The sequence below is a fragment of the Gavia stellata genome, chromosome 3 (genome assembly GCF_030936135.1).
Source record: "Gavia stellata isolate bGavSte3 chromosome 3, bGavSte3.hap2, whole genome shotgun sequence".
NCBI lineage: Eukaryota > Metazoa > Chordata > Aves > Gaviiformes > Gaviidae > Gavia > Gavia stellata.
In genome coordinates, this window is record NC_082596.1 from 91,616,660 (window position 1) to 91,639,816 (window position 23,157).

The 23,157-nt window shown below is 40.9% G+C and overlaps 1 protein-coding gene across 1 annotated transcript; it reads left to right on the forward strand.

Annotated features, from left to right (window-relative positions):
* The first annotated feature begins 8,405 nt into the window (after positions 1 to 8,405).
* LOC104254597 (ovalbumin-related protein X) lies at positions 8,406 to 14,971 on the forward strand. The gene is made up of 7 exons (XM_009808413.2): positions 8,406 to 8,573; positions 9,232 to 9,282; positions 10,555 to 10,683; positions 11,468 to 11,585; positions 12,347 to 12,489; positions 12,809 to 12,964; positions 14,570 to 14,971. The coding sequence occupies exons 1-7, from the start codon at positions 8,406 to 8,408 to the stop codon at positions 14,969 to 14,971; spliced, it is 1,167 nt and encodes a 388-aa protein (XP_009806715.2).
* The last annotated feature ends 8,186 nt before the right edge of the window (positions 14,972 to 23,157 follow it).

A 23,157-nucleotide genomic window follows, 5' to 3' on the forward strand; every position in this document is an offset into this window, starting at 1 on the left:
GTGGAGGTTTTTTGGGAAATTAGATCTTTCTGTCCACTAACACCCGCATTGGCAAGCACAGAGGACACATTTTTGCTAGGCTTTATCCTAATGCCTGAATTTGCTGTAAAAAAGACTATCTGGTAAGAGCCAAATTAGAGATAAAAATGTAAAAATTGTTAACTGTTTCCTTTCTAACATCAAATTCAGGCATGTTTTACTTTTAGGAGGCATCACTAAAATGACATCTACCTTAAAATACACTATGTGATATTTGCCAAAGAGCTGTAGGCCTCTAGAGACATCTGCATAGATAATGTTATTTTCATCCCTTCCTAATGTAGCATGTCTCCAATAAACCCATGATTTTAGTGCCCTAAAGATGAGTGATAGATTCTCCCACATGAAGGAGACAGGAGGATAGGGATCTGCATTAAAAGGATAAACTTAGGTACTCAGTCTCTTTTAGCTTTATCCACCCAACCTCTGTATAGGTCTCAAGCAAAATACCACTTTGGGAGTAGCAAAGTATTCCTGTGGGACCTCTCCTTTAAACGTTGATCGGGGGTAATGGTTCAAGCTGGAATGAGGCTCTTGGGATTTGTTCTCAGAGAGCAGAGAAAGCAGACTTTTCTGGTGTATTCTTGCTTGTTCTCAAGCAGGGCAGACCCATTCCATATTTTTTCCTGTGAGAGACCCTGTATGTACTAGAAAGTTCTCCAACTTCTTCATAAACTTCCACGTAACAAAAACAGGGTTTCAGAATAATGGAAGGCCTTTTCTGACAAGGTCTGCTCTGCGATGGCTGTGAATTAGACACTTAATTCCCATATAAAACTTTAAGCTGTGATCAGCCATTCTTGCTTTTAAAAAAACCAGCTTGCTTTCTTTATGCCTCTGATACTATGAGTTTCTTGGTCCATCTGTTTTATTCCTCATCAGCATAAAAAACTAATTAAAACATCTATAGTGATGGTATTTAGATTGGTATCCTGTATTTGTTCCATTTATTGTAATAAAACCACTGCAAACTAAATATTAAATGCAGTAGTCTGCAGAATTAAGTGGACAGAGGAGTAGTCTAATATAGCAGGTAAAAATAATGGTAATACTTTCAAAAGCATCTAAGTGACACTGAAGTCACCTCCCGTTTTTAAATGTTCATTGTGCTAAGTTTAGGCACTGGACAACTTCACATTAGGATAGGTAAACCCTGAGCCTCACCTACTGCTTCTCTCTTGCATTTGATTCTACCAGGGAATTTAATCCAGTTTTAGGACATGGCTGAGCCAGTCTAATGCCAGGAGGATGCTGCTCCCCTTGTCTCTCCTTCCTTCCATGTGTTCCTGCTTCCTCCCCTACACCACCACTATTATTTGCCTGACAAGGTGATGAACAGTTCTCTGGGACCTAAATCAAGAGGAAAATTTTTGGTAAAGTTAATTTGCTTGCTGATGACCGAGTTCGCTAAACCACCTCCTGGATGTTGCAGAGTAGGTGGTGGGAAGGCATAGGGAGGGGTAATGAAGAAGAGAGCAGCCCACCCAGTTTGGCAGCAGGCAATGTCCAAAATCCCACAGACACATGAAAAATACTTGCTTTTAAAGGAAAAATATTCCACCTCTTTGATGACTCACTCTCCTTTTCCTGTTGCTCGCTGATGGGAAGAAGGTAGACGCTGGGAGCATACTAGTGCCATTTCAGAACTGCGGATTCAAAGGACTTTTCCAAATGCTGAGATATGCAGGAAAAATTACAGTAAATTACAGTACGCAACACAAATTTAATTGCTAAATAAAGCAGACTGATGATAGTCTGTGGAGCTGTCTCGCATGGCGGCAATTTCAGTATGAAATACAGCCTCAAATAGTAAAATTACCAGTAGATGCACAGTTTTCATATCAATTAGCTGGTAAGAGAAGAGAACACAAAACACAGGCTGTGGGCTCTTCTGATGAATAGGGTATGCAAAAAATCGCCATGCATGTTTTTCAACAACTGCCATTGGTATTTTGTGTATATCTGGTTTGTCTCAAATATAAATTACTTATGTTAAAAAAAAGAGTGAAATGAACAGTGTTAGAATGTATTAGCTTGTATAATCAGACATATATATTTTCAGATAAAACGTAAAAGAAAAACAATTAATGGCATATGTGATAAAGGCAAGTGCTGTAAAATATTATCCTGAAAAGCATGAGTCTCACAATAGGAAAAGGAATTCTGTGCGTCAGCAAAGGAGAAGGTCTGGCTGAAACAAGGATTATCACTTAGCTTACTACAGCAGAAGTAGTCACTTATGATCTTTGTATTTTTTTTTTTTTTTAAATTTGCTCCAGGGATATCTAGATAATTTTGAAACCAGGAACAAAATGCAGTATAAATAAAAAAAATATCTATTTTCTCTTCACATAATCTCTTTTCTAATTGCTGGAAAGTAGCCTTCTGCTGCTAGTGTAGTGGTAGCAGCTCCTAGTGTAGAGGGCAGTGCTCCCGCAAAATCAGAGATGTTTACTTAAAAACAGAAGGTAAACACTCCATTCTGACAGCAAGTGCTTCTGTTGGGAACTGTAGCTTGTAAATGTACAATGCCAAAGAACAGAGCTTGCAGAGCAAAGCCGGAGACTCCAAATGGTGCTTGGAGCAGACACGATCCTAAAGAGGATGCCACCACCTCTTCTCCAGGGACAGGCTTGATGCTGAGTGTTGCTGCACAGCCTGTTGAACCATGCCAGCATACCTCACAGCCTACAAACATGTACACTGCCAAAAAGAAAAGCAAAAGAAGTCAAATACTATTTGCATGAGCATCCATGGAAAGATAACGCCCATTTGTCCCACACTAGACAGATCTGTGTCTTTCCACAGTCTGATTACTGAGTCACTCTCAATTTACATATTCACCTTTCCACTGGACTCTAATCTCTCTGATGGCTGCAGTTGTTCTCAGTTTTCTGTGATATTTTGCTTTCTTTAAACTGTTTATTAGTACCTATGTATAAGATAATTGTTACGATATCTTCAAAAGATTTGCAATGGATGGACAAGAAGGGCAGAGGAAGATTTTTGGGTTTTCCCTGAAAAAGCCAAAGAGAGCAGTTTTGAGTAATTTTTTTTTCCCATATGAAGACTAGTGCTTATTTCCTTCAAACTATAACTGGTAGAAGGTTTTATACCAGGAAGTCCTGGTTCCTTATGATCCCAGTAAGAAAGGCACTCAGACTCTGTAAGGTATCGCTTCAAATGCCATTTATTGGTGCTAATACCATAAAGAAAATAAGAAAGCATTGATAAACTTAGGTGCCTTCAGAGGCTGCAGATAAGCTACTCAGCAGCTGTGTGCACCAGGCGAAGAGCAGCACCACTTGCGAGAGAGCACCACGAGCATGACACAGTTGCAGTGAGAGGTCCGGCTACCTGAGGAGTGGCAATTGGGTAAGCCTCTTTCTTTCTTTCTTTTGGCAAGCATGTGCAGCAGAAAAAAAGACACCGTTTTACTGCTGCTTTATTATAACAAATTGAGTTATTGCTAGACCCAACCAGCAATCACAGGACATAGAGGACTGGTGGATGTGCTTGGCCTCCTTTTACCTTGGGTTGCTGTGCAAACACAATACACATTGACGTACTAGCTTCTATGAGCTCTGAAGGGGAAAGGAGATGTTAGGCATTAACTTTACTGACTCTCTGAGATGTTTAACACAAGGTGCTGGTTGTCTTAAAAGTGCCAGCACTAATACCAATGACAGTCTGCCTCAGACTGTGTGCACACCACACAGAGCTGATCATCTCCAACACAGCAGATACCATGACTGAATAAAAAGCACATGAAATCCTGCACATGGGACTTCTCTGGCCACATCTTGGTTTACTGAGACATGCCAGTATAGCCTTTGCTAAGTGTGATGCAGATAGATAGGCCATCCAAAGCATAAGCAAACGTTACCCCCAAACACTGCAAAATAGTTGCTGAGAAACCATAAGAAATTAAATGTGAAAATCTGAACAGAGAAATGTTGGAAAGAGCTGCTTTTTTTGCTGCTTAATATCTCCTTGATTATGCCAACACTGGGGAAGAATGGCAAACACCATGAATTCGTTTAAGAACAGCTCCACAATGGACTACCTGGCAGATAAAGGGCAGCATAGTCCTTGCTGACCTCTTTCCTGGGACAAACATGGATATGGAGCAGAATTTAATCTGTTTTACTTGCTTTACAGTGCTACACTCTTAGCTTTTGAATTTCAGGAGAAGCATCTGATTTCCCCAGGTCCAATGCCCTCTTTAAAGTTACAAAAGAGTACTTGTCTGCTGATGACTGCACATGGATAGCCCGTTTTGATCAAAATTTTCAGCTACTCACAGGCTGCTTCTGCAACCACTTTTGCACTAACATTCAGTGTAGAAAAAAATACAAAACAAACCCAAGGGTGTGTAGTGACAAGCTACTCTCTGGAGAAGTTGTACTGCCCCATCCATGACTGCTGGCAGAACCAAACTTCCTCTCTTCCATGAGCTCATTTATTTTGGGTGTTTTAAATTATCCTACCTGCCTTGACAAAGTAGTTTTTCACATTAGGGTAGCTAGCATAATTCAGAAACTGAGCAGTTATCAGACGTTCAACCAGCTTACCTGTGTGGAGAACTGTTTTGGTGGTCATGCTACTGCAGAGGAACGAAATGTAGAGTGTACAAAGAAGGGAAATGTATTGGCTGGCAGAACATACCAGAAACACCTACATGCCCTCTTCTAGAGGAGCTGGTGCAACAAAATGTTTGCTGAGAAAATCTTGGACATTAGGTAAAAAGCTGACCATCTGTGCAGGGCCTGTTGTGTCCTTCAGGTGCATGCTCCACAGATGTCCACACAGGACACACACAGTGAATCAGAGCATACAAAGAAGTGTGGGCACCCAGGAAAACTCTTCATGGAAGCCCCAAAGGCATGTTTGAGCAACTGCTGACCCATAGCTGGAAGTCTAATGTGAATATGTGAAAATGGGAGAATAAGAAAAGACACACTACAGCTCTTTCCACACAAAACCTGTGCCCTTGGGCAGTAACAGTTTGATAGGACAAAGTAAAAGCTACAGCAGCCCAGCTCACAGAATAAGGAACACTGAATAAGGTGAGAGGACAGTTGCTTACTGTCTTTAGATTTTCCCATCCTCATGACTGCTATAACATCCTCAGACGAAAAGCTCATTCTGAGTTGGGAAACTGAAAGCCACCCCAATTACCAGGCTCTGCACGTACATGCCTGCATTTCAGCAAAACAAAACACACTGTTAAAGGTAAAGTAGCTCCCTTTCCCTTTCACAGAGGGTGCAGCTGCTGCTGTATGCCCTGTGACTTAATATGTACAAATTTGGGATTTCTAGTATCCACCCCTATGGCCTATACAGATGCCAGATTTGTTTCTTTACTGCTCATCAAGTCTATTATTGAATAAAGAGTAATAGCTTTTAAAAATTGAATTATATTTGATATTGTGCATTATGATTGTCTAACAGACCATGAATGTTCCTGCAGAAAGACTTTGTAGTTTATTCACCTGCCATAGTAAAAAGGTAGGTATGGAAGATCTATGAGAATGGCCTGTGCATGTACCATGGGCCTTGCTGCCATGACCTGCGGAGAATGAAAATTAAAAGCTGACCCTCAATCATCCTTTAAATCCTACTGGCTGGTTAAAATCCGTTTCTGAACATCTGAGTACTCTGGGGCCTGACTTACAGCCCAGCAAATATGTAATTCCTGACTGTTCCTCAAATCTCTTCCTCTGCCATGCCCACCCTCAGACCTCTAATTCATCTCAACACTGCCGCTCTGAATGTTTTAATCAAAATGAAGTTTTAACAAAACGTGATTTCTCCTCAGAGAACTTCTCCCCCCCCTCCACATGTATGCTGTAGACCCTATAGTTTGACCTCAGGTAAAAAACTTTGGTCTCACCTAGGCAGAGAAATAGATGTGGCTGAGCTTTTAACAAATACAAGCTATAAACCACACCAGTCCTTGGACTCCAGAGCATACTTCTGCATTTTGGCAGATCAAAACACCTTTCAGTACTATTGTGGTCTTGAAAAATAAACAGAAAGTTTTGGGTTTGTTTTTACACGGAAAAAATCCATTTCAAAACCCTCTGAATAGAATGACCATCCCGCAGCGGGTTCTGCTTGGAATTGCATTGTTTTGGCAACATCAGATGTTCACTGTCCCTGATGAACTTCCCTCCTTCCATTCCACTGCAGAGATGCTGTAGTGAGTTGTTGTGTATATATCAGACCCCCAGCAGTTAGCTCAGTATCCACTTTTCCCTTCATGCTTGGTGGGAGCACTGTGTTACAGTGCTTTCTGTACTTACAGTGCCTCATAGGTGAGAAGAGAGGCAGCTAGGGTTTTCAGGGACTGATGCACTTTTTTGCACTCCCTGGTCATACAAGACTCTTTCCTCAGCTGTATCCGTGGATGCTCACTAACAATGGACTGTGGTGGGAACTGTTTGCTCACTCCCAGATCACTGCACTGTGACTAGGTCTTATTTTCCTGTAATATTTTGGGATCTTTAGCTTGACTTCACTGTGAGAATCACCTGATCTGATGTTACAGCTAGGTTTATTAAAAACGTATTATGTTTCACTGGATATATTTGTAACACTGTTTTTCCTCATTGTTTTGCATTTGTTTTTCATTTGGCTCTAGTTACCTAATATGGCCCAAACACATTCATGTGTAAATTCAAAAGAACTGCATGAAACATAGTTTTAGACTTGAACTCCAATTGCTTTGATACAGCCTTATAAGCTACAGCAAAATCTTAAATAATTTATTTTTTTATTTAGGTTTTACTTCAACAAATAAAGGTCGACTTGCTGCAAGAGTACCAGTCTAACATTGGTCTACTCAATGTTTCAAAGTGCAATGAATCAAAAGGTCGTGACGAAAGGTAGTGACTCAAAAGACGACTCCTTGAAGGCTAAGAGTGGGAGTGTCTCAAATGGTACAATATATATCACCAAGAGCTCAGAAAATCTGTTTAGGTTCAGCTGGCAAGCTGGATTATTACGTGCCTCTTTGAAGTTTGTGGGTAAGTATTTCTCCAAGTAAAATATAATTTCTAATTTGTATTCTTTAATATGGAAAAAAAAGTGATATTATGTTTAAGAACTTTAAGGTAAGTATAAGACAGATAGGTAAAAAGACAGCATATACAGTAATTTTACCTTGCCTTATCAATATATCTTACACTGTTTGACTGTCAAATACTTTTAGGCGTGCAAAATATGAGGTTTTGTACACCATAGCTTTGAGTAGAAATACCTCTTTTTCGTTGAAAACCTGGTGTCACATTAAAACTGGTTTTTTATAATTTTAATAATTATTTTGGGAATAAAGGCATTTCTCTCTTCTCAACCTCACTCTCTGGAGAACACAGGTGAGGTACGGTATGACGATTCACAGAGTCTGTGGTTCCGCAGTCATTAGCGCCAGATGCCTCTCAGGTCACATAATCAACCACAGCTGCTCCAAACTGTGGATATGCTGCTATTCCTCCAACTTTAACTATTTTAGAGGTACAAGAACAGTATGCAACTTTCTTGATCTCAGATTCAAAAGAGGGAAAGACTGCAGGTTTCAATTAATATCTTTAACATGTCACATTCATTTGCATGTACAGGACTTGCACCTGACTGAATGAGTGCAGCTCTATGCTGTTTCAAGCTGTACAGCCAAACCCCATACTTATGATATATATGCTTGCACTTTTTCTCAACTAAAAAACATTAGCAGAGATTAAATGTCTGAAATGGGACTACAGGAAAGAACCCCCCTAAATCTACAGTTCAGCATCTAAGCAGCTGGCTGGGTTTACAGAGCAACTTACTCCCGTTATTCCTATAAACTACAGGAAAGGAACCTCCAAATTTGTGGCTGGTAGTACTAAGCAACACTAACAAGTACACTAAGAGTATAGTAAGTTGATGACATTTGATTTAAAGATCCAGAGCATGTTTCAGGGCAGCCACAGAAGAAATGAAATATGAAGTTTGCATTGTCTCAAACATCATTCAGAGTCCTCTGGATGGCCACAGGGGAACTCATACATTCAGTGTTATATTCATCATATTAAAGCATGGATGAAATTATCTTTTTCCTAAAAGGCAAGTACAAGATACTATCTTGATGATGAGCTAGTATCTTTCTGAAAGAAAACAGCATTCAGAGATAAATGGGTCAGGAGTTACAATGTTTCTAGCGATCACAGAATGTGTAGGCTTCACATCATTCATTGGTTCAGCATCACAAAACCAGCGATGAACTAGCAATTTCTGGGCTATTGACAGTACTTTTTAAAACAAGTGCCACGTATCACCACTATAGTGTCATATTTCTGTTTGCTTCAGACAACATTGATTTCACAATGGGCTCCATCAGTGCAGCAAATGCAGAATTTTGTTTTGATGTGTTCAAAGAGTTGAAAGTCCACCACGCCAACGACAACATCTTCTATTCCCCCCTGAGCATCATTGCAGCCTTGGCCATGGTTTATCTGGGAGCAAGAGGTAACACTGAGTATCAGATGGAGAAGGTAAGTTACAAATGGATACAAACTCCTTTTGATCCCATTCAACACAGCAACATATTATCCATTTACATCTTGGAGACTTCCTCCAGTTGAGGGGAGAAAGTCACACAGTCACATTTGGCACTGGATTCAAACCTGCCTAGAAAAGGAATGGCATTCCAAACTGTAAGGTTTGGATTTGGAGGTGAGTTTTCACTTACCATTGCTTTTCCCCATGAAGGGCAAGCCAAAACCAGCACAGATTTCCATTAAGAAAGAGTGGTCTTGAAGAATGGTTAAGGCAGGTCTCTTGCTTCCGCTTATAATATCTCACAGACCTTATTCCTTCCAGGTGGAAAGGACAACTTGTAATATACAAAAGGTGAAACATCCAGAAAAGAAGAATCACAGTTAGAAATACAATACAGTAAGGTTGTAGCTGTTTTATAGACTGAATACCATTAACCGGAAAAGAAGGTATCTAAGCTGAGGATCTTAGTCACCAATTTTCAGTGTGGCACATGCAGTAAAAAAACTGATTTAAAGCTCACATAAAACTTCTCAGTTCATCTAAGTGCTAATCAGACCTGGTTAGCCCGAATCTATAGTTTCAACACAAACATCAGTGACTCTCAGTGGACTTCACGTACTTAATTTTTTCTATTGCTACTTTCAATTGCAGGTTCTTCACTTTGACAAAATTGCAGGACTTGGAGGAGCTATTCAGACCAAGGTACAGAAATCTAAGGTACATTTATTTCTCTTTCACATTTTTCTCCTGAGAACAGACTGTTCTGACTGTGCTTCAAGTAGGTTTAAGACCTTCCCAAACCTTTGCTAATGCTCTTAATTTAAGAGATGTAAGTTAAAAAAACAGAAAAAGAAGAGAGACGGCACATGTTGCACCAGAATAAGTGACAGGACAGGATAGGATGCTTTGGGCAACCTTCTTGTGTTAGATGAGCATCTGCACACCTGCAAGTGCTTCTGGGGGACAGCACTTGAAAGGGGCTCAGCACCTGGAGCCAGGGTACAGCAGTCAGACTTGCAGCTGAGACTCCAAAGTGGGGCAGGAAGACATTTCAGCAGAAAAGAGCCCGCAAGCCTCAAAGGCTGGAAAGTAACCACACTCTTCTGAAAGCTACAGGGACTTTTCCAGCCTCCAATTCCCACTGCTACCTCAAGAGTACCATGAGGTGTCCCAGTACTTTGATACCATCTGTGTGCTTTCCTCCGTGTTAATCTGCTGCCTCTGTAAAGATAACACGAGCCATGCTCCCTGGCCTGTCCCCATCCACTTGAGATCCACAAGCACAAGGTGGGACTTGCAAAGAACAAGAAGACTTTTTTTTTAATAAAGAAAAATAAAAGTAATATCAGCTAGAGCATTTAGTGGATGGTTAAGCATTTAGAAAGGAGCAGTTCAACACAATTCTCCTCATAAAATGAAGTTCCCATCGCTGTTTATCATTGTGCATTTTTCTTACACGCTTTTGGCCTGTGTCACCTGGAACACTATTGTTGGGGCATTAGACAGCTGATCCATTTTTTCAGTCTATTATGAGATAGATACTTCCTGACTCCCTTGTCATCTTACACTCTTCTCCCATCTGCAGCTTCAGCAGAAAGCTACCATGAAAATGCAAGCAGAAGCTGGGAACTAGAGGCTCTGTATCTATGACAAGTCACCAATTGCAATCATTGGCACCTGAATTTTTCTTTTTGTCACCTCACTCCTGAGCCATTTGGTTTCAGATTCATCACTGAGTTTTTCTGCTTGTTATCACCTAGAATGAGTGCCATCATAAGCTATGAATTAATTGTACATCATTAGTTGCTTATATTGAACATGCCTTCCATGGAGCTTTTAGACTGTAGTACACGTTCATTTGCAAATGTCCAAACACTGTGCATTTTCCCATATTATTTGTACCTTATAAATAATTCTCTTGCTCGTGAAATAAGCTAACAGCTATACCTTTTTATCTTCTTATCAACAACTCAGTGTGGGAAGTCTGTGAATATCCACATACTGTTTAAAGAACTCCTTTCTGATATCACTGCACCAAAAGCCAATTATTCACTCCACATTGCCAACAGACTCTATGCTGAAAAGACAAGTCCAATACTACCGGTGAGTTATACATTGGAGTGATTTCTTGCTAAACCCTGTATAAACCTGTAATCCAGGAGGACTGGCCAGAGTAGGTGATCTGTTAATCCAGTGGTACCCACTGGTGGGGACTTCTATGGCTTTTCCCATTGCCACAGCTTTGACAAAAGCCTGAATGGAAAGCAATTGCAGGCAAAAAGATGGCCCTGTTAAAAAAAGAATGGAGTAATAAACAAAATTCTTTGTAATGTAATTCCCCCCTCCCTGCTTGCTCCCCCAAAGTTTTTTCATTTTAATAGGTTGTTTCTTTTTTTTCAGGAAATAATTTGACTTCAGCACATTTCTTCACTTGAAAACATCACCTCAAAAACAACTTTTGAAAGTCTCAAAATCTTTCATTTGACATTTTCAAAACAAGACATACAAATATTCTAAATCAGAGAAACTTATTATCCTTAAAAATAAGGGAAAATGCTTTAAAAAAAAAGAAGTGGACATAATGACAATAAAACACTCTGAAATGAACCTAAACCAGTGGTTTTGGATCAGGCTTTCTTCAAGAAAACATGTAAACATTTCTAATATATAGTCTTAATGGTCAAGTACTAAAAATGTCAGATCTGAAAATGTCATGGTTCAGAATAATTTTTCTGGCCCAGTTTTAGCAGGTTCTTCCAGGAAGTAAGCAATGAGAACAGCATAGCCGTGGCATCACTATAAAAATCCTTTTAGCCATATTTTATTTCACCTTCATACTGTTTTTAAAAAATGACTAGTTTGGTGGCTATAATTGCTGTCTTTACAGATCTACTTAAAATGTGTAAAGAAACTGTACAGAGCAGGTCTGGAAATGGTCAACTTCAAAACAGCATCAGATAAAGCCAGACAGCTCATTAACTCCTGGGTGGAAAATCAGACAAACGGTAAGGTCAGACAAGATTTTGAAATATACTTCCCTCTCACAACTGTTTTTGAACAACTTCTGGAAAGACTAAACATTAGAGGAGAAATTTCCTCCTCCTGTCCGCATTAGTGGATATTTCCTGTGGAATGTGATGACTCCACTGCACCTGTGTGGCAATGACAGTGTGTTTTAAACATATCTGGCAAAGGCAGAGGTGCCAGGATATGCACACTTTATATGCACACTTTTTGTGTCTGGAGAGCTTAACTCATCCAAGGTTAGTCCCAGCTTCTCTAGAATATTGGCATAATTTCACAAGGATATGCTGGATGGGTAAGAAGTGGGCTTCCAGGGGAGAAAGTAATGCATACACTAGGCTGATGGTGGGAAAGGAATGATTCAGGAGCTTGTGTACATTTATCGTGCTGAGATGGGAGGAAAACCAAGAGTGAAGTGTGAAAAGGAAGCACAGTGAGAAACAGAAAATCTATATCGCTGCTTCCCTCTCCTGTTCCTTCTTTTCTATATAAATCTTTTTCCAAGCACTGGTTAGAAATATTCCTGGGGATGTATACCACTTTTGAACCAGCTGTCTTCTTGCAGAAATCTCTGGCCAGGTGCCAGCTGTTCTGTATTAAATCATCCTCATGAACTCGAATTCCACACACAGACCTTTGAAGAAGAGGAAGTCAAATCAAGCAGCAGCATGTCAACTGACCTCTAAAATGCAAGACTATTACTGTGAAACTTACCACTTTCTGCCCTGCTTCTTCCTTAAAGGACAGATACAAGATTTCCTTCAACCAGGCTCTGTTCATGTTGATACTATGCTGGTCCTTGTGAATGCCATTTACTTCAAAGGGATATGGAAGACAGCATTTAAAGAAGAAGACACTCAGGAATTTCCCTTCAGAGTGACAAAGGTATGGGCACAGAGACAGAGCATCTGGCCAGGAAGCGAGGCTCTTGGCTTGCACAGCCAGCAGGCTGGGTGTTACACATACAACATGCTGTGGTCATTGCCCGGGTGATCTAGCTGGGCCCCTCACTGTCAGGTTTGCAAGAGCTGTGTCTGACCAGAGTGCACCAGCAGACAAGAGAGGAAAAAGGAGACACAGCTCTTCTTCAAAGGCAGCATGCTTGAAGATCAAGTCCCGTCCCTTTTAAAGGGCTTGTACATTTGCCTGCCTACAGAAAAAATTGCTGCCCAGTCACATTGTCTCACGTTTCTGTTCTTTGCAGCAAGAAAGCAGACCTGTGCAAATGATGTGTCAGAACAGTACCTTCAAAGTGGCAGCAGTGGCTGCAGAGAGAATGAAGATCCTGGAGCTTCCGTACGCCAGCGGGGAGCTGAGCATGTTGGTGCTGCTGCCTGATGACGTCTCTGGCCTGGAGCAGGTATGGCCCTGGCAGGGGAAGGAGAAGAGTTATCACTTCAGTGGGACTTGGCTACTGGCAGACCTTTTGCTCTCCGTTTGCACCCCCGCTGCCCACATCACGGCTGTGCTGGGCAGAGGGGAGCACAGCAGCTGCCCAAGTGCTACCAGGTGCTCAGGCAGAGACAGGTCTCCTAGGAGAGCCCTGGACTCAGCCTAATAAAATGAAGGTAAAGGAGCGTAGTGCTGCTGTAGCCTTGCAGAATAGGATGTATGTGTGGGCAGATATTTTTTTTTTCATTGAAAGGTAATTTCACCCACTCCCCCATATAAATTATTGAGGAAATGTTGCTAAAACTGATGAGAATTAGGCATTCTTTGCAGGAATCACTAATGGTTTTTTTTTTTAACAAAATCCTCATTAAACAAAATAAATGGGCTGCTTTCAAAAATTGCTCTGATTATGTTATCATGGAATGAAAAACAAAGTTAGATAAAGCATGTTTTTAATAAAATGTTCTTGATTTTGAAATGGTGAAACCAATGAAGTTAAACTAACTGATCAAGAACACTTCATCAGTTAAGACTTCGAGTCTTAAATATAGAGATGGAAAGGAAATGCATGGAAGATATTTGGAAATTACACATCAAACAAAGAAAACAGAAACGACTTGGTTGTAATGGGATGAACATAAACAGCAGAAAGAATCCATGAACATATAAGGAGAGAAAATGAGAACAGCATAAAAAGTAAAAGAAACCAGCAAAACTGCTTTAAGTAAGGTTGAGTCAGTTTTTGCCAGATGCATGAAAACTAGTAAAAAAAATGGGTTTGTCCTTTAAAGAAAAAAAAGTGGGACCAGCATGCAGTGAGGCAAGAATACAAATATAATCTACTGACCGTGCAAAGCTAAACAGAACTTTTGTCTTGGTCTTGGAAGAAAATGAAGCTAAACAACTGAGTGAGTGCAGGATGCTACTGGCAAAGAGGAAATAAAAATGGACAGATGCAAGGGAGAAACAAAATTTGAAACCTTAGTTTGTTTCAGTCAGGTGGACTGGATTATCTTCATGCGGGATTTTTGAAAAAAGTAGCAAAAAATCAGAATTCCAATGTCAATCATTTAAAATAAAGTTATCAAGGTGTTATCAAATTACCTACCTGTATTCAAGAAAGGGAAAAAATGATGAAGCCTGCATTACATAACCCATTATTCTTATTTCAGCAATTTTTTGGAATTATGTTATAAAGTAGAGTTATTAAAGATGTAGAAGAGTTTGCATTTCTTATGTACTATCAACTGTAGGTAAATTTTCATGGCCTTTTTTGCCATATCTTTCACAAGCTGACTAATTTACTAGTCTGTGAAACTGTTGGGTTGTGCCTCATGAGACACAAGATTAGTTGGACAGAAAGGGATGTGTCAGGTGGGTAAGGAACTGAATAAAAGGACAGTGACACAGGAGTACTGAAGAGGCAAATAATAAACTACAAGAAGGATGTTCATAGGATGCACTTCAGGAACCATTCTGGTTTAGTTTTTTTATGATAGCCTTGATTGAAATGAATGGTAGGAAGAAGTTGTATTAGCATCCCAGGCATTTCATTCCCTGCCTCTCTTTGCAGCTTGAGGACAAAATCAACTTTGAAAAACTTACGGAATGGACCAGTCCCAATGTGATGGAAAAGAAGAGAGTGAAAGTGTACCTCCCACGCATGAAGATTGAGGAAAAATATAACCTCACATCTGTCTTAAAGGCCTTGGGTATGACCGACCTGTTCAGTCCTTCGGCCAATCTGTCTGGCATCTCTTCAGAAGAGAGCCTGAAGATATCTGAGGCCATCCATGAGGCGTACATGGAAGTCAATGAAGAGGGCACCGAGATGGCAGGCTCAGCGGGGGTGGTGGGACACATCAAACATTCCTCTGAGTTTGAAGAGTTTAGGGCTGACCACCCTTTCCTTTTCTTGATCAAACACAATCCAACTAACATCATCCTCTTCTTTGGTAAATATTGTTCCCCCTAAAGAAAGAAAGAGCTGGAAAGAATGCTTTGCCTTCCCCTCAGAAACAGACCCCCTTCACCGTAACATTGTAGTGTAATCTCATCTCTTAAATACTTTCTCCAAGTGGAAAGCCTAATCTAAGAAATGCCCATTTGGGAAGCTTCCATAGCAAAGACATACCTGCAGGTGAGGAAACAGCAGTAAGCATGTTTACTCCTTTCCCATCTCATACTGGTTTCAGGATTGCTTGGGCTGAGCAAAGACTGAGCCAAGAGAGGCACCCACCAGCCAGGAAGGGGCCAAGTGATTTTCACTCAAGGAACAAGTTGCAGGCATGACTCCAAGTCTTTGGGAGTCCATTACATAGAAAGCCATGGGCTGTGCTCATCCCATTCCCCGGTAGCATCCTGCTGACAAACCCATGTTGCTGTTCCTGAAACACGGGCTTTGAGATCTCCAGTCTGGAGGAGGTGCTTGTGGATAAGATTCTGCTATGCAGGTTATTGACTGGTGCCTATGTAAATTTTAATTTTCTTTTACTTAGCTGTTGGGAAATGGTGTATGTCCACTATCACCGGAGTTGTCCTCTCACCATGAGTTCCTCACCTAATTCTGAATTTCTTGCAGAGGTTCTCCAAAGTCATGGATATTCTCCGTTACACTCCAGAGAGCATAAAGAGATCTAACTTTGTGTAAGTGCAGTTATGCCTTCTCACAGAGTGTAGATTCAAAACCCGAAACATGGATATCCAGATGATCCAGAACTCAATGAGAACTGCTAGGCAAAAAAGCTGTCTGAATTCTTGTTTAAAACATTGGAAAACACTTCAAATTTGAGAACATTTTGATTTTTGTGAAAACTCCTCCAAGTGGTATTAAAGAATCTGATTTCTCCATGGCAGTTTTGTGAAAAAACACAGCTTTAAAAATAATCCCTGTCTCTGTTGAACTTGCTTAGCAAGTAAACTTCAATTAGACCCTGGAAAGCCCTCAGGTGAGGTTCAAAACTTGAGTACATTATTCTTCCATGAATGCAGCTGGGCTTTTTTGTTCCTATGATACGTTCAAGGCTACATCTCTTGTTTTTAAGAAATATGTGAGAATCCTAATATTCTCTGTCTTTTTCTTCCTATGTGTTCATTGCCATCTCCAATATGGATATAATGGCTCAATAATATGTCCTATTTTCATTGTAATAATTCATTATTGATTTTGATGCATACAATTGATTTTTTTTTGTTAACATAATAAAAGAAAATCACAAATGGTTGTCATGAGAATTATATTAATTTTCTGGACCACAAACCCTTAAAAATATCATTACATTGGTAACTGTTGCGAGTAAAATGGGATTCAGTACAAAATCCTATTTTTAGACTGAAAAAAGCATGTAGATAGGAAGTTTCCTAGGCATTTATGAAATGCATAAATGCATACATCTAGAGTTTGATTCCTCTCTGTATTACAGATTACCAAGAAATAGCCCAATGGAATACTAATTTATTCTTATGTATTTTTCAATACAATTCCAATGGGTATTAAAGATGCACTGACAATTAGTCTGGTAAATATTTCAAGGAATAACTATTCCAGCAGCTCTGCCATTTTGGATGATGAAATCATCTGAAAATCATGTAACTCAAAAGGCATAAGAAAGAATAAGTAGATTGACAACTGTTAGGCAAAGCATTTTCCCATTGAGACTCTTGAGAGGAGGAACTGTGATGTTAATATCAGCTATTTCCACATGAGCACATAGTGTGGTATGATGAAAGCAGATCTGTAAAGGAAAGCAGCTAGTGCTACAGGTCTGACATCTACATTATTTGAATATCATCAGGATATTTGTGATACAGACTCAGCTGTTTTTCAGTGGTAAAACCAGCTGTTTTATCAAGTATACTTTAATTTTTGTTCTTTAGAAATGAAAGCAGTGATACAAACAGTTCCAAAAGATGTAAAAATTCAAATTCTCAAGGTTTATCACAAGCAGTTTATTCACCTTTTGCATCTCTTGTAGCCAGAAGCAGTTGATCCAGTCTGTTAAATTTAAAAGCTCGTACACTTAAACAATAAGAAGACTTGAAAAGGGCTACATTTGCAAACTAGCCTTACTATGATTATGAAACTGGAAAGTGCCTAAAGTACATAGATATGCCTCAGTGACCAGTGTTGTTTCCTGAACGATAACAAAGTAGGTCAAAATGAAGTAATGGGAAAAAAGCAAAGGAGCCATAATGCTTACTAGCAGGTACAAAGCTTCCCCTTTTTCAAAAGGGAAAACAGGAGGCAGCAAAAAGTGCAAATTCAGAAATACTGGACAAACCTGCAACAAAGTACCAACGGCTAGGACCTAGCCCTGGCCACCACAGACCAGGAAGGAGGCACATTATTTAAAGGGTATTGGAAAAGTATTCCCATGAAGGGGGTGGCAGCCCTGGATGGTGGAATGATGAATGCCTGCTGTGGCCTCTGAACTCTTCAAAACGCTGGGGAGATTTGGGAGAAGCAGCCCTTCGTGTGCCCCAGAGAGATGGGGTCTGTGGTTCGGCCTCTCTGTGCTCTCACCCACCAAGCAAGCATGCAGTGGAAAGGTGCAGCTGCTCCATGAGCATGGCTGGACCCTGTGCTCTGAGCACCTCTGTGCTTTCACCTGGCAAGTTTCATTTCTCAGGCATGGTTCTGGTTCTCATGCCAATAGGCAGCTGAGCATATTTGCTTCAAAAAAAAAAAAATGGCCAAAATTTTAACAATATTAAAATGCTCCAGAAGTTTTTATTTGAAAAAAGACAAAAATAAATAAACCTTGAAAACCTCCTTGTTGCTACTGGCATTTTTCTTGCAGCCTTCCAAAGGCTTCTGGCATTTTTGTTTTCTGAAGAATTGAGACCCTGTTTCTCTGACAGACTGCTGTGCAGCACCAGAAGGAAGGCTTGGAAGGTAACACATGGGGGGCAAGACAAAGTCTGAAACCTTCTGCACCTCTTGGTGCAACTAACACACCACCAGAAAGCACAAGAAGAGGTCCAAGGGCCTCCCAGTATGAGGTGACATTGCTCCCCGTACAACATGGAAAGAGTGCTCCTCTGTGGGACTTGCCATGCACTCCCATTCCAAGTGCCTCACCTACACCACAGTACTTTCTTTGCACATTAATGTGCCATAACCCCGCTGTCTCCATCTCCCTTGAGATCTTCCTCTACATGTAACACAAAATCACAGAACAGCTGAGATTGGAAGTGACCTCTGCCGATTGTCTGTTCCAAGCTCCTCCCTTCAGGCAGTGTCAGCTACAGCAGGTTGCTTGGGAACATGTCCTGCTGCATTTTGAATATTTCTGAGGATGGAGACTCCACAGCCTCTTTAGGCAACCTGGCTTTACCTCCCTCCCCATAAACAAATGTTTAAATGTTCTTATGCTTAAATGGAATTTATGCTATTTCAAGTTGTGTCCATTCCCTCTTGTCTGTTCACTGGAGAAAGCCTCCACCCCCCCATCAAGTGAGTTATGCACATGGATAAGATCCCCCCTGTACTTTCTCCTCCCCAGGGTAATAAGCCCCATCTCTCTGAGCCTCTCCTCTCATAACAGATGCTTTAATAACTTTATCATCTTTGTGGCTCTTCTCTGGTCCTGCTCCAGTATATCCACATCTCCGGAAAGCCCAGAGCTGGACACAGTGCTCCAGCTGTGGTCCCACCAGTGCTGAGCAGAGGGGAAGGTTAACCTCCCTTTACCTGCTAGCAATGCTTTTTCTAATGCAGCCCATGATGCTGTTGACTTTCTTTGCCACAAGGACACACTGCTGACTCATGGTCAACTTGGTGTCCACCAGGACCCCCAGTTCTTTTCTGCAAAGCTGACATGATGGCATGGAGCTTTATGCAGTGACATTTCTCCTTCTCTCCTTTTCTGCAGCAGTCTTTTCCTGCAGAGGAGGCAGGAAACATACCAGCAATATTATTAAGAACCTCAGTAGGCTACTAGTCAGAGGAGAGGAAGGCTTCATGGAAGGATGTCTGAGTTGAAACAAATGAAGAGGTTAGTTTATCCTGTTTTGTGCAGAAGAAAAATGCTGATTTTCCTGGGAGTGTGTGCCAAGATAACTGGCATGTTGGGCAGCCTTCCAGTGAATGGTGGGAAGTAAAGTGACAGGCATGGTGACATGAGCAGTGCTAGTCACAGGCTGCCACAAACAGTCTTCTCTGTGGGGAGGGACCCTGCTAACTAAGCTCCCATATGGCACAGACAGTAAACTAGTTCTGCCAACACCAGTGGCCACCTCGCCTGCACCACGTGTGTGCTGGGTGTAAGGGCCTCGTTACCATGCTGCCGCCTTAGGACCCAGTGAGGTAAGGCCATCCACAGCCTCACCCTGGTTGTTGGTTGATCCCAGGGACTTGAGGGATGATTAAGGGACTTCACATGTGCTGTGGTGACTGATAAAGGGACTGCTGTGTGAGCTGGTCCAGACCTGTATAGCAGCAGACCCTGGACGCTGTGTGCACTGCTAAGCAGACGCAGTGAGTAAGTGTGAGAGACTTGTGACCAAGGCCATCATAGGAACCTTCTGAAGGTGCCTTCACTGGAGAAATCCATTCTGCCAACACTGAGGTAGGCACATCCCTGTCACAGTCTGTGAATGATAAAGGCAGCACTGCAGGCAACAATGTCTGTCTCTTCAGAATGGCACAGTGCTGCTGCAGAAAGATGCCGGGTGAGCTACAAGCTCCTGCCTAAAGTAGCTTGACCAGACACCTCATTTTCTTCAGACTGGGGAAAGAACACAGTCCTACAGGACAACTGAGAGAGAAACCATCATTGATAGCTACAGCACCAAGGTCTGCAATGGCAAATAACTAAACAATCACTTGCAGTCACTCTGAGTAAGACAAACACAAAACAATCAACTTGCTCCGTCCTACTGGCAAAAGAGCAGCAGTGTGGATGAGAACAAAATCTCGAGTTCTGTGTGGATTGTTGTGATTGGATGAGAGGCTTTGGTCTGTGAGCTGACCTGGACTTCATATCCTTTTGGAAAGGCTCAAATGTCCAAGAGTCTGTTGGTTTAGGGACAGCTCCACAATGAAATGCCCGGCAGAGCAAAGGACAGCAGAGCCTTAGCTGACCTCCTTCTCGGGACAAGCATTGTCGAAACAAGGACATGTGGCAAAACACATCCTTTTGTGTTTGTGCTGCATTACACATGGCAATCCATTATCTTTTATCCCAGGAAGCGTTTCAACTACAGGAAGGTTTGCTTAATCTCACTAGACTCCATGACAGATCTAAAGTCTCTGAGTAGACTATGCAGTACCTCTTATATTATTTCGATTCTGCACTGATGGCTGATCAAGATTTTTACTTACTTGTGGAATGATTTTGTTGCTTCTGCAACGTGCTTTACATTAATCATTCATCTGACCAACAAAAAATAGAAATGCTAACAAAAACAGTAACCTGGGTTGTGTATTAAGGTACTTCTGGAGGAGTGTACTGCCCCTTCTCTACTGCAAAACAAACAATTCCTATCATTAATGAATATATTCAACTCAGAAGTATTTTGAAAACCGTGCCATTGCTAACAACATTAATGCTGCGAATTGGCTGTTATGAAACAACTGTACTGACTCACTAGACATCTTCGTAGCTACTAAGTTATAGGCTGTCTATGATGATCCAAATGTGATTCAGGTAGATGGTGCACAAATGGCAAGGTGGGTCACATATGGTGAGCTGGAGCATACTGCTAGACAATTTGATTGTCAAGGAAAAAGATTCAAGGCATAATCAAAAGTTAGAAGTGACAGGGTAAAACACATTGGCTAATCCTTTGACTTCTGAGCTGTAAAGTATACAACAATGGACCATGGCTGAGAGTGTTAAAGCCTGTTTGAACAGAAACAAAGCAGTCTTAAGCAGGAAAGGCAGAAGGGGCAGCAGCTGCAGGAACAGCTTGCAGTTTAGGGACCACTCCCAATTGTGTGATTAAAGGTATTCACCGTGTACGTACACATTCACCCATTTGACCCCTCTTTCCACCAGCATGGTGACACCATTTTCAGCTAAACGGGACTCACAACAGTGCTGAGCAATTTATGTACTGCTCCTGTGAGAGAATAACTCATTCTGTTTACAGAAGATTTGCAGAGATGGGCCACCAACATGAGGCAAGGCCTGAAGTTCTTTTCTCAAAAGCGTTGTTGCTGCATAGCAATGGCTGTAGCAGACCGGCCTGTTCTACACACTGTGCCATGTAAAGTACTAGTGGTGTGTAAGTGCACCAGTCCAGACTGAGCTCTTCATGGTTATTACTGCACTAGCATCTTCAGCTGAACGGGACTAATAAGGACTGTATTAGGGAGAAAGGTATGGATGGTTCAGAGGCTTTCCACTTGCACAGACAACTAAAAGGGTTAAAGAGTCCACCTCTTCTCTCCAGAGGCATAATTTGTTCTAGACAATTTCAGAGGCATTTTGTGTATTGACTTTGGATTTCTGTTTTAAAATCACATGGCATTCAGAGAGGTCAAAGCAGTTTCTTTTATTGTCTGTTCATTCTTTTATTTCAAAGGAATTATGCGACTGCTTTCTGCTTGCTATTGTATATTATGACTGTCCTGCAGACCATGAATATTTCTTCATCTGGTTTGTTCACTTGATGTGCCATGAAGTTACTTGTGGAAGATCTGTAAGAATGGTCTCTGTATGTACAAAAGGCACATTGTGAACCTAGCATCTGGTGCTGTGACCTGTGGAAAAGGAAAAGAACAGCTCACCTTAAACTACCCTTCAAAATTTTAGCAGTGAGTTCAAATCCTTTTCTGGTAGCATCTGACTGGGATCTAAATATCCTGATGCCTGAATTTAAAAAGCAACAGAAGCCTTGTCTTTCTCTTCTGCTCAACCCCTCTTTCCCCAACACACCTTTCTTCAGCTCTCTAATTATTCTCTATACAGATGCTCTGAATATTGCTTTTGAAATTAATTTGTATTCCCACAATATGGTCACTGAAGGTTTTGTTCCACTGATGTGCTGCGCAGACTGTGACTATGTCTGAGTTCCCTGAGCTAGATTGCTCTGGGATGAAAAACTGTGCTCTGTGAAACACTATGTCTGTGGTCTTTTACAACGTAGGCTGTAAGTGGCACCGGGCAATTACATACAAGTTTTTGCAGAATAATCTATTTCAATATTATTAAATTTGGCAACTAACATTTGAAGAATGTGCTCTTTCTGAAGTTCCTTGGTAGCAGAAGTTTCTCCATTCCTCATCAAGAGCTATGGATTCTGGTGGGAAGAAAGACTAGTGATATTGGTAGTCCAGCCAACAACAGGAGAGAGAAAAGTTGCAATAAGTGTAGCATGGGCATACCATAGCAAGCAGTCCTGCATATGCTGATCTTACTCAATTTTTTGAGTTCACAGAATGGTGACTCTGAGAGGCATCTGGCCTGTCAGTACTCATTACAGAGGAATAATAAGGAAATTAACTAAAAATTCCTTGGAGACATTCTGCAAGACTGAATTTCTCACTTTTTTTTGTTTTATTTTCATAAGCTGTGCCATGCTATTTGCTGCCATAACCACATCACACTTACTATTCAAGTTCCAATGAATAGCTTTTATCATTATTTTTCTTTCAGCCATTTCAATATGCTCCTTCCTTTTCTGCAAGGTTTCACATGCTATGATGAAAGAATCTTCCATTCTGGAAATTTTAGGGTAAAATCCTTCCATTCCAGCATTATCTTTTTTTTTGAAAGAATGGACTTATTCCAAGTAAAAGTGCATGTGTGACATTAAGCTCCATCCATCACTTTATTTGGTAAACACAGAACAGGCAGTGTGGGGCGTGTCACAAAATTCCACAAGATATATTTCAAGGAGTTCAGCAAGTCTGCCCCAAGTACAGCTGAGAAGCTGTACTATTACCTTTACAGGTGAAGCTGATAAGGTAAGCATTTCTTTTGATTATGATTTAAGTTCTAATCTGCAATTTTTAAAAAAATTATCTGTTACAAAACTTGCAAAAAGATTGATGTAACCTCATGTTTATGACCTTCAATATCAGTTGAAGAAACAAACGATTAAAAGATGCCTTCTGCAGAAACCTCATCTCACCTTCACATGTGTGTTCTGCATTATTTTACTGTTTCACATTCTGCCATGCATAAAGTCAAAGTATTTGTTTGTATGAACTAA